The 12,819-nt window shown below is 37.0% G+C and overlaps 1 protein-coding gene across 3 annotated transcripts in view; it reads right to left on the minus strand.

The window, feature by feature from the left end:
* Positions 1–12,819, minus strand: part of STXBP5 (syntaxin binding protein 5 (tomosyn)) — a 210,740-nt gene that overhangs the window by 33,493 nt on the left and 164,428 nt on the right. For 2 of the 3 annotated variants that reach the window (XM_006891652.1, XM_006891651.1), the window contains one exon: positions 1,296–1,346. The exons of the other annotated variant lie outside the window; for it this stretch is intronic. In XM_006891652.1, coding sequence (XP_006891714.1) covers positions 1,296–1,346 — 51 coding nt within the window. The remainder of the gene's footprint in view (positions 1–1,295; positions 1,347–12,819) is intronic. 3 annotated transcript variants of the gene reach the window in all.

Consider the following 12,819-nt stretch of genomic DNA (forward strand, 5'->3'; position numbering starts at 1 on the left):
TTTAAATGGAAGAAGACACAAAATCCTTCTAACTAACATTATTTAATGTTATCAAAATAGTGGACCACTTTGAGAGACTGATAAAAAGTACAGATTCTACTATCGGGAAAAAAAATCAAAAGTGTAAGGTTAAGAGACATTCTTGCTAAAATTATGTATTTCATTTTACAGTGATGGAAACTACTATTTTTACCATTTTGTATATTTCATGTATTTAATCTTATTCCTTTACCTGTGATATTACAGAATTACATCAATTTGTTTTTCCTATGTTCAGGAAAAGAAATCTGTATTGATAACAGCAGAAGATTATTATGCCTACTCACTCCTAGTTCACAAGTTTTTTTCTTAGTATATTAAAATGCAAAATGGCCCTATAAACACCTTCATTTGTACTATTTCATAAGAAGATAATTATAGAATCTACAAAATATACAGTGGGAAGATGAAGTGAGTGGGCAAATGCAAAGGGAAAAAATAGCTATTTAGAAGACAGAAGTGGGTGAAAGAATCTTTTTCTGGTAAATTTGAGAGAACAGAAATTTCTGAAATAGAAAAGAGTTTTGTTTAAAAAAGGATCCCTGCTTTATATGTATTAAATGGAATTTTATTTTTATCTTCTTTTGAAGTATCACTTGTGTCTATTTTAGATCAAGGACTGTTTCAGGGTTAAATATAAACCTAAATGAATGCCCGAGTACATTTGTCCTGCTTTCAAAATAGATGACTTAGATAGAAATTGTTATGGAATAAGAAATATTTTCTAATGCATTAACAGTAAAAAAGTCAGTAATGATAATTCTTGATATGGGAGTTTCATCACAGTGCAAAATTGAATTATTATAATTCAAACAGATAAGTTAATATGCACATATACACAAGTGTGCACATGGTGGGTATGTGTATGCCTATGTGTGTATGCATATGGTGGGTATGTGCGAATACATACACACACAGTGTGTTTAAAATACATTTTCAGGTGGTTAAATGCCATAAAACAGCCTTTAGTAAAATCTGAAATTAAATTTTAATCTTATAAAAAATTTTATTTAAATATCATTTAGATAAGATGGCTTGGAAAATATATTATTTTGGGCTGCTTATAATTATGATTATCTTTTATAATTTACAGTTGGCCTGCCAGAAGTTGTTTCAAAAGATAGTTAATCCATAAGCATTTTAATACCTAAATATTCAATGGCAATCGAGCATACCGTAATGTTTAATGGTCTGATTTTTGTCTTCCCATTACAGGAAGTTTAATGACTATGGATTTCTGTTTCTATTTTACTTACCTAAGTCAGGCTTTAGGTCAGTAGGCAAGCTTAACTTCCTTGACATCTTTGCTGAAAAATAAAATGCATTTTTAAAATTCTGAAAAAGACTTGATTTGTGTTCAAACCAACTGCTCTTCAAAACAGAAGTGAATGCTTCCTTCCCTTACTATATGTAGATGCTGAGATAATTAAAACAATAGTTATGGAGGTGAAAAGCAAACCTTACTTTTCAGCTTTTTTAAAGTCTGTACTTACTTGCTGAAATATGCTTGTGCACTTGAAGCTCTAAAAGGAATTTTTAAAAAAAAAATATAACTTTTATTCTCTCTTAGGCTTACAGGTTTAGACTTTTCTGTAAGAAGAAAAGTCATTTCTCAGCAATGTTTGGCAGATGAGGAGAATGAAGGAAAAAGAGTGGGTCTGGGCAGGTGATGGAAAAGGTTTCCAGTGCCTCATCTTCACAGCTATGGTGATTATTTTTTTAAAGTTATTTCCTAGCATATGAGATAAAACTGTATCAACAAAGTAGATGATATCATAAAAATACTTGATGCATCCATTATGAGACAAATTAAAATTTCTATTTACATTTCAGTGAAAAACAAACAAAAAATGAAGTCATGCTCAAACTTAATTATATAAAATATAAACTAGAAGCATTTACATTTCTACATAGTATTAGCATATTAAGAAGAGCTCGTGCATGAACTTAGTGGAACTCATTTTGCATCCTCAATATTGTTTACTTCTTTAGTCTGGGACGTGATCTAAAGTTAGGAGTTGTCTAACTACTGTGTTAGTAAGTAGCAGTGCATGCGGAACACAGTGGTGCTTCCTAACATTCTGACAAAGCAGTTGCTTATTAATACATGAATGCATCTATTGGGTTAAACTTTGGACCATTAGGAGATACTTAAAGCACAGACCCTGCTAATCCATAAGGACGCCATGTAAACAAAGAGAAATCCAGTCATAGTACATAACTTCCACATCTAAAAAAATGACAAATCCAGTGTTAGGAAGACGCAGTAGGCAAACTGGGGAGGGACGGGGTAGGGGGTGGGGAAGCAAGTTTTCATTTCAAAGCTCCATTAAATTAATTAGCATCTTAAAAATTAACAATGGGGTCCAATTGATAAGTTTCTTTCTCCATTTTTACCCTGGCTTAATCAATGTTGGTTAAAAGAGAAATTAATTCCAATACTAAGTTGCTATTGTAGTTGACCTTCAGATCGGTTAGAATAAGATATGACTGCCCCAAAAATAATACTCTTAAAAATACCACTAAATACTTTTGAATGAATTCACATAGGTTTTAAACAAATATTACTGGTACAATACAAAGAGACTGAGAAGCAGTTTTCGGACGCGAAGGACTACTCTGCCTCCAGGAGCCAGGCAAGCCAGGCTTGGCCTATGGTTTAAGGTGGCAGCACAGGGCTTCAAGCCCAAAAGGGCCCGAGGACCTGCAGCCTTCGGGCCAGTCTCTCATTGTTTTTGTTCAGACATTCCTCTACGTCATATAGCCTTAGTGTACAAGTTGCTATACCATGTTCACTTTTGGTTGCTGTGAAGCTGAACACTGTGACACTGGTGTGTCAAATGTGTTAATGATTGGCTACCCAATGCGGACAAAGAGTGGGGGGGAGCTCCCTGATTAAAACAAGCTTGGAAGGCAGAGTGGCATCCACATCTGTAACAGCTTGCCTCCGGAAACCCTATGAACCTGGAGAGAGGATGAGAGACACCCAAGCACTGAGGACTCTCCTTCATAGGGTCGCTATGAGTCGCCTGTGACTTGACGGCACTAACAACAACAACAACATATACTATCTTAAGTAGTATAATAGTCTGTCACAGTCTGACATATTATTTTCTTGTCAGATGAAATAGATGCCTACTTGAACTCCACTATTATGATTTGTGCAAGCTATTCTGCGAGTGTCTTCTGGACTTGTGCTACTGAAACAGGAATGTTCACCTCAATGTCCTGAACATTTTGCTAAAATGCAGACTCAAATTCTTCAGTTTGTTGTGGTTTGTTTTTTTTTTTTAATTTCAATTAGGTAGAAATAAGTTCACAGAAATTCACATTTTAATTTTGTTTCAAGACCATACAAAGACTCAAAATGAGAAAGTGAGAAACCTGATAAGAGCAAGTGGCAATTAAAAGGAATTCTTTTAAATTCTAAAGCACTTGAAAAGAATCTTTTCTAACCACAGTAAACATTCCTCCTCTGTAGTACTGTTCTTGTTTTTTTAAAAAACAAAACAAACCAAAAAAGCAAAACCAGAACTTCTTCAAAGTCTTTGCCATCTAGTTGGAACTGATTCATAGCTGACCTTCCAATGAGTTTTCAGAGGCTATAAATATCTTCCAGAGAAGAGATACCCTATCTTTCTCCTGCACAACAACTGGTGGATTTGAACTTTCTTCTTTTGGGTTGGGAATACAACCCATTATCTCCTTGGCCCTCACACTTCCCTTGCGGTTCTGACTAGGATCCAGGATTCTATAGTTGTAGCCAGCTCCTGAAGACACAGAGACTGCTGCTCTGGGGACCATACTCTAGCATGCTTATTACACTACAGGGATCATAAGGAATCAAGACTGATTTATAAAACCCAGTGTTCACATATAATTCATGTGGTTAAGTCTCCATAAAACATTTCTTGAAGAAGCACTAATATTTAGTTTGTAAAATATGGAAGTATAAAGCAGATTAGTTACAGTCGAGGTTGAAATAATACCAAACATGGGTTGATATTACACGGGAACCTCGTACTAGCAGTACAGGCCATCTACTCTGCCCCTCAAACGTCTTAATCTGTAAAATGAGGACAATAATGCACTCTTCATGATATGAAATAACCTAAATCCTGAAAAGTACCTTATACACAGTATGTATTAAATTAAATGTTAGCTATTATTTAAGTAATTAAATTAGCTAATAGGAATTTCTTCATAAACTGTAAAACATTAAACAGATAAATAATAATATGCCTGCAAAAAATCCCTAATGCCCCTGTATTCTATTTTTTGTTAATATTCTAAGCAATAAAAATTAAAAAATGGAAAAAATCATTAGGATATAAATACAAAACAGTATACACAATAAGCTCTACCTTAGTTATTTTTTTAAAGAAGAAATTCAGTATGTAAGTAAACATAGCAAAGAAGATAAATAACCTAATTTCCAGGAAGTTTACTGCTTTTTAATAAATAAAAATTATTCATATTTGTTATTAATTTTAATGAAAGTTTACAGAGACTTAGGGTTTCCATTCATTCATGTTGCACCTTTCTCCCTATCCACACCCTCCCAATTCACTCTTCTTTTTAAAAAGTAAAAGAAAAATTCTTTCATTGTTAATTAAAAAATCTTTCATTGTTAAAAAAAAGAAGAGCTACAAGTGTATGAAACACCTAAAAAATAAAAATTGTTAAATATTTTATTGATTAAATAATATTCACTGAAGCTTTCATTCAATAACTACACATATATTTATTGCAAAAAATTCCAGTGTGAAACAAATTTCTAGCATTCTGGGTTTCAGAAGATTTGTTTATCTCCTTCAGCATTTCACCTATGATTACTCATGTGTAACATTCCAAACACCTTTTCAAGTTAATTTATCTTATAGAGTATTTTTTTGTCAGGTACAAGTAATTCCTTTATCATGTAAAACAAAACCAATTTTTTTTTAAAAAAAACCAAAACCTCTGCACCCAACCAACCAGTTTTTGAATAATTCTTTAATTGATCTAATTTCAGCATTTTGTCAATATTGAGAGGTTAAAACACACAAAAGAATGTACTAAGGTAGATTTTCTTGAACACACAAATTTTATTACAAAGGTCATATGCCCACTACTTCCTCCTGAACTGCTCTTCAAATAAAGCTCTACAATGTGCTCACCAATGTCTGAGCTACTATTATCCTGTTCTAATTGGATACACTGTGTAGTAATCTCCTTCAAGATCCACCTTGAAATCACAGTGGTGGATGAATAAACTTTCTTTTTCTGCTTTATCAAGTAATGTATTTAAAAAGAAATAAATGTTTTGCTAGAGACAAAAAACAGAACCAACCAAACTTGTTACATGCAGAGGTTAGCACGAAACCCCAACCCCACTGCTCTTGAGTTAAGGCCAACTCACAGCAACCCTGTAACAGACGGGAGAACTGTCCCCTAATTTCCAAAGCTATAAAACTTTCAGAAGCAAACTGCCACATTTTCTTCTTGCAAAGTACCTGGTGGGTTTGAACCACTGATCTTCTGGTTAGCAGCCCAATGTTTCAGCCACTGTACCACCACAGCTCCAGCATTAAATAGTAATTGGGTGCAGGCCAGAAATGTAAGCAAAAGGGAGGCTTTTCAGGAACTTACAGCCTAAGTGGAAGACACAAATAATTCCAATGCTATGAGTCGCAAACGACTCGACGGCACATAACAACGACAACAATATAAAAAGTAATCACTAGCAAAGGCAGGCACAGGTGCTTACTCGTATATACTGGATGTATCCCTATCTCATTCAGAAATGCTTTTCAAAGACTCTGGGATTTAGAAACAAAGCTGCAAGGGACATTATATATCCTGCATATTTTCATGAAACAAGATGTTCCACAAATAACTTTTCCTTTTGAGGTAAAATTTATATAAAACATATTACAAATGTTATTCCATTAGCTCTGATGGCTACCCTTAACCATTTAAGTATATTAAAATTTCTCAATATATATGTCAATGCAGTTAAACACAAATAATTGCATATATTTTGTATTATTTCATTTGGAAAGGGTTCAAATATTACATTACCTAAAAACGTTACCCATGCTCCTTCTCGACCCAGCCTTATCCTCATCTTCAGAAGCAATTCCTATTCCGAATTTTTCTATTACAGGCCAAATCTTTTACATAGGGCTTTTTCACTCATGTTTTTTCTTCTCAAAATCTTTTAGACTTTAAAAAAAAACACCAAAAAAACCCAAAAAACCACCAAACCCACAATAGAACATGTTCTCTAATGACAAAACACAGATCTTAAACAGATTCATCTTAATACAAGAACATTTTCTTATTCCTTCTGTTTTATACAGCAATTAGGATCTGTAGGTAAATAAAGGAGAAGTCACCTCTGAAGCACTACTCTCAGCTCACTGTACTGGCCAGGAGGGCCCCTATCCTCATCACTGTACCACCAACACTATTCCCCAGGAGAAACATGGGCAAACTCCCACTCTATTTACAGCTGCTGAAAGGAGGGCCAGCTAGCTCCAAGTTGGCTCCCATTCACTGACACCCAAGAGTAACAACACAGTAACAGCAATCATCAAGAGATACCATTTCTGCTATTTTCCTACCAAAGCTGTCTCTTTAAACAGTTGTGGTTAGGTGCTGTTGAATCAAGTGACTCACAGCAACCCTAAGAATCTTGCCTTGTTGTTATCGGCTGTTGAGCTGTTTGGTGCTTGTGACTCATATTTACCCTATGCACAAGAGCTCTGAACTCTGCCCTATCCTGAGCCAATCTCTCTGTTTTTGACACACTTGTCCCTATTACCCTGATCACTGATGAATCCATCTCATCCAAGGTCTTCCTCTCTTGTGTTGTCCCTCCGCCCTTCAAAGCATGATGTCCTCCAAGGACTGGTCTCTCTTGGCCACATGCATAGAATATGTAAAACAGAGCTTCAAAATCCATGCCTCCAGAGAGCAGCCTGGGTTTACCCTCTCCAGGACAGACTTGTTTTCTTGGTATGTTCAGTACTCTTTTTCAGCACCACAACTTAAAGGCATCAAATATTCTGTCATCCTTATTCATAGTCCAGCTCTCTGATACAGAGCAAGTGACTGCAAAGACCATGGCCTGATCTTTGCTCTTACGCACTCTGGGAGGTCCCTGACAGCAGACTTTCTTAATCCAATTTGTCTTTTGATTTCCTAGTTGCTGGTTCCAAGAATGTTGATTGTGGACCTGAGTAAGCTGACATTTTTAACAATGACAATCTCCTCTCCATCCATCATGGTGCTCCATCTATCACCTCAATTGGCCCAGTAGTGAGAATATTTCATTTTCTGGATGTTAAGCTTCAATCCATATTGGAGACTGCAGTCTTTGCCCTTCTGTAGCAGACGCCTTCGGTCCTCCTGAGTTTCAGCGAGCAGGGCTGTGTCATCTGTACAATGGAATCTTGGCTAATCCTCAGCAATTTAGCATCTTGCTACATGCTCAAGTCCATCATTACAATCACTTTGCCAGTCTGTCGTGTTGAGGGTCTTCCTCTGACTTTCTACCTTTCTCAGCACCATGTCTTTCTCCAAGGACTGGTCCCTACAGAGTATGAGATGAAGGTTCATCATCCTTTCTTCAGTGGAACACCCTTGTTTGACTTCCTACAATAGATTTCTTCTTCTGGCAGTGCAGGGGATGTTCAATACTCTGTCTACACCACATTTGAAAGGTATCACTTGTTCTCTAGTCTTCCTTATTCACTTGTCCAACTTTCAGATCATAGGAAGCAACTGAAAATACCACAGCTTGGATCTGACACACCTTAGCTTTTACATGGATAACCTGGCTATTTAGAACTGTGGAGAGGACTCTGGCAGATTTCTCCGATGTAATACTTCTTTACATTTTATGATTCTTATTACCATGGGTGTTGACTATGGGTCTGAGTGAAATAAAATTGTTGACAACTTCAAACCTTTTTCCAGCTATCATGATGTTGACTAACGGTCTTGTTGCCTTGATTGTTACGTACCACTGTGTTGGAATCAACCTATAGCTGACCCTTCCACAGGTTTCCAAGAGGCAATTAACGGCACAGAGATTGCCCATCTTTCTCCAGTGGAGAAGTTGGTGGTTTCATATCATGTTATTTTGGGCTAACCCTGTAACTTCTTACCACTAAGCCACTAGTACTATCTACCTAATGGCCTAGTAGTCAGAATTTGTTTTCTTGATGTTGAGATGTAATTCATATTGCAAGCAGTAGTCTTTGACCTTCTTCAGTAAGTGCTTCAGGTCATTTTTACTCTAAGTAAAGCTGTCTCGCCTGCCTAATGCCAGTTGATGAGTCGTCTTCCAATCTTGATTCCAATTCTTCAGAGTCCAGTTTCTCAAACTATTTGCTCAGCACATAGACTGAAGAGGACTGGAGAAAGGGTACAACTTTGACACACACCTTTTCTGACTTTAAATCACACAGTATTCCCTTGTTCTGTATGGACAATTACTTCTTGATCTGTATTGAAGTCTTGCATGGGCACAGTTAAGTATTTTGGGATTCCTATTATTTATGATATGATCCATAATTCCTTATGTTTACATAGTTGACATCAAGTATAACATATAAATATGAATTCTTTTCCACTTATTAAAGGTAGCATTTTCTTATTTTGCTGTTAGTGCATATTAATGTTTACCTGTTTATATACATAGGTGCTTACCAAGCATTTGAGTATATTCAAATTTCTCAATATATATGGCAGTATAGTTCTACACAATTAATTGCACATATTTTATTTCATTTGGCTAGAGTTCAACAAAGGCAAATTAATGTCCATACAAATATCACTGTCTTTATTACTAAGGTCTCCTGAAGTGAAATGTTGTTGCTGTTGTGTGCCACTGAGCGGGGCCTGACCCACAGCTGACCCTCCAGGAGGTTTTCAGAGACAATCCCATGGGAGAAGACTGTCCATCCTTCTCCCATGAAGCGACTGGTGGATTTGAACTGCAGGCCTTTGGCATTGCAGCATAATTTCTTATCACTAGGACACAAGAGTTTTCTAAGTGTAACTTAAAGTATGTGTGTTTAAAAAAAGAAGGGCAAAGAGAGACAAGCCTCTTTTGCAACTCACTGCCTTGGAAGCCTGGTAATGATGGGTCACTGAGTCACAAACCATTTCACGGCAGTGAGCTTTGAATTTCAGTATGAAATTGGGGAAAGCAAAGTCAGTCGTTTAGGAAGCACTGGTGACTTGGTAGTAAAGAGTTGTGCTGCCAACTCAGAGACATGCAGTCTGAAACCTCCAGCTGCTCTGTGGGGGAAAAAGGGGGCAATCTCCTTCCAAGCCCTTTACTGTCTTTACAACCTGCTGAAGAGTCAACTGTGGGTCAGTGCCCACATGAGGTTACAGTAACAATATACCAGTAGTTGTTACAGACATACAAAGTTGCTGCTAACATGAAGGTGCATTCAAAATTCTTTTTTAAAAGTAATTCGTGTTCTTTATAAAGAATTCAAGCACTGCACAAAAAGTACACATTAAAAAAATCCAATTTCACAAAATCAAAATAATTTTGCTGAACACTACTTTTTGTATAAATGACAGACTGACATTGGTATGTTTTTCCCCCCATAAAAATACACTACACAACTAACAGTTAATTTTACTTAATTAACTAAAGGTAGAAGAAAAAGCTGCATATAAAAATATTTTGAGTAAAATATACAATATTTCAAAGTTCTAACATCATTTCCCTTTGGCATTTCTAGAAGTGGAGGTCTGATAAGGTCGAAAGCATTCAGCTCTGGAAAGTCTTTACTTTTTCCTCATTTTTTAAGTCATATGTATAAATTTATTAGGTAAATTTTTCTTTCAGCATCTTAACAGTAATTGTCCTCTGATCTACATTGCTCTTGCATGCGAAGCTAACCATGACTTAAATCAGTGTTTCTGCTTATGCATAATTTTCCTCTATTAAATACCAGTTAGTATTTATCTTTATTGTTTGTAAACAGTTTCACTACGATGTGTTTCTGTATGGTTCTTCTTAGTCATCTTGATTGGGGTACAATGAACCTCTTGCATCTTTAAATTGATGTGCTAGAACAATATTTTTATTACTATGTTCTCAAGTATATTTTTCATTCTCTGGGACCCCAATTAAATTGTTATTGTCGTCTGTCATTTAGTCGAGTAAGTCTCATAACGCTTTTATGAACAAAAGACCTAAAGCTTTTCTGTAACTAACATCGTTTTCCAAGTTCATAGAGTTTCCATAGGTGTGTGGTTTAGGAAGTGGATGCCACTCCTGCTTCCAAACCTGTTTTACAACTGGAAGTTCCACCAAACACTGTCCACATTTGGAAACCATTATGGTATTTGATACCCCAATGGCACAAGGTTCAGCCTAACAGCAAACCCAGATTACCTCAGCACAGCAAATTGACAAATGTGTACAAACTAGATTGTTCCTCCAAATATAACACGAGTCTCACTTAACAGTGGTTAAGTGCTGTCAAGTCAAACGCGACTCCTAGTGCCCTTATGAACAAAAGACCTGAACTCTGTTCTGTAATTAACATACTTTCTCTATGTTCATCGAGTTTCCAGAGGTATCTGGTTTAGGAAGTGGACGCCACTCCTGCTATCAAACCAGAATCAACCTGGAAGCTCCTCCAAACACTGTCCATGATGTGTAACCATTATATTTGACAAGACTATGGTGCAGTGTTCAGCATCACAGCAACTCCAAGATACTCAGAACAGCAAAAACACAAATGACTGTTGCACCGCTTAAAGATTGTTCATTTTAAAATAAATTTTAAATTTATTTAAAGTTATTTAAGTTGGTTGCAGACCCAATCCTTAACTATGGAATTCTGAAGACACACCCTTTGGCAGGCCTCCACACCTGGGTCTTTGTTGGCCCAAACGGGGGTGGGTGGGTATTCCTCACCAAAACCACAGCTTTAAGACATCAATTCTTCTGTCATCTTTATCCATTGCCCAGCTCTCAAATGCATAGCAAGTGAAGGAAAAGATCATGTCCTGAATCAGGTACATCTTAGTTCTCAAGCTGACAACACTGTTCCTCAATAACTGGAAGAGGTCCTTGACCGCAGACTTTCCTGGACCCTTAAGGGTTTCTCTTTTTGTAGTGAACAGAGTAGCATTTGCTTTATTAGCCAAGTTTTTTGCTAATACAAGTATCTACAGATTTTTAGGGTCTTTTTACACTGACTTTTTTAAAACAAATCTTGATTGTGGATCACATTTTCCTCCTTTTTATATGCATAGTAACTTCTAAATGATGCTGAACTTGTTGTTGTTAGGTGTTGTCAAGTATGACTGAGCGACACTATCAACTAGACACCTGACCGTGTCCTATCCCATGCCATCTTCATCATCGTTGACACGGTTGAGCCCAATCCAGCTCATTGAGGTTCTTCCTCTCTTTCAATGACCCTTCTTCTACCTTTGTTAGCACGGTGAGTCTCTTCCCAAGGAACAGCCTATCCTCACATTCTCAGAGTATGAGACGGAGCTTCACCATCCTTGCCTCTGAGCCGTGATCTCAGTGTACTTTCTCCAAGACCTAGCTGTTCTTTTGGCAGTCCATGAGATAGCCAGTGCTCTTCTCCAACAAAATATGCTCTCTGACGTTATTTACTTACTAGGCTTGGATTTTTTTTTTCTTTTAGAATACAGAACAAACAAAATGGTAATATGTGGGCTTTGGAATCAGGCTGAATTAGGCTTGAATCCTAGGGTTCCATTCAATAGCTGTCTGACCTCATGAAAGTGACTTAAACTAAAAAAAAAAAAAAAACAACAAAAGCAAAAAACACCTCAGCTCCTTAACACGTTGCCACAAATGATGGCAAATGTGTTTCTAAGCACAACAGTCAATTTTTAAAAGTGTGCGGCAACATGTTAATCTACAGAAAGGATAAAAGCAACCCATCACCAGCAACAACAAAACTTTTTCCTAAGGTTTTCCTAAAGTTTAAATAAATAAGATATTGTGTGGAAAATGCTTAATTCAGAGTCTTATACAGGTTATTGTTGTTGCTGCTATGTCCCATCGAGTCACTTGCAACTCACAGCAACCCTATGTACAGCAGCCCTGAACCCTGCTCTATCCTGTGCCAACCTTATTGTCTCTGACACACTCCCATTTCCCCAGTCACTGAACCAATTCATCTCGTTGAGGGTCTTTTTGTCTTGTGCTGTCTTTCCACCCTCTCAAGCATGATGTCCCTTTCCAGGGACTGGTCATTCCTTGCAACACATCCAAAGTATGTCAAAGCCTCAGAAACCTCATCTCCAAGGTGCAGCCTGGTGTTACCCTCTCTAGAATGAACCTGTTTGTTCTCCTGGAAGTCCATGGTATATTCAATACTGTTCTCTAGCACCACAGCCCAAAGACATCAATTTTCCTTCTATCATCCCTAGTCACTGTCCAGCTCTCTGATGCATAGCTGATCAGGCACACCTTAGTCCGCAGACTGACAATGTTGCTCTTCATTTAACGAAGATGTAATATGTATTCTTAAAAGAGGCCTTTTTGTGTATCCACATACTCGTTCAGGTGCTCAGAAAGCTCTAACTGTAACATCTCTTGGCAGTGTGACTGCTGGTGTCCCCATAAGTTTTCAGTCCCATGGTATATAATTACTTGGAGGCTTTGTGAAGTCTTGCCCAACTACTGAAATCTCCACACATATCTGAGAAATTTCTTCCTCACTGTTACCGTATTCCATAAAAATTCAGTCACCTTAGTAACCTACAACTCCA

Source organism: Elephantulus edwardii, unplaced genomic scaffold (assembly GCF_000299155.1).
Source record: "Elephantulus edwardii isolate Elephantulus edwardi_28Jun2011 unplaced genomic scaffold, EleEdw1.0 scaffold00102, whole genome shotgun sequence".
Taxonomy (NCBI): domain Eukaryota; kingdom Metazoa; phylum Chordata; class Mammalia; order Macroscelidea; family Macroscelididae; genus Elephantulus; species Elephantulus edwardii.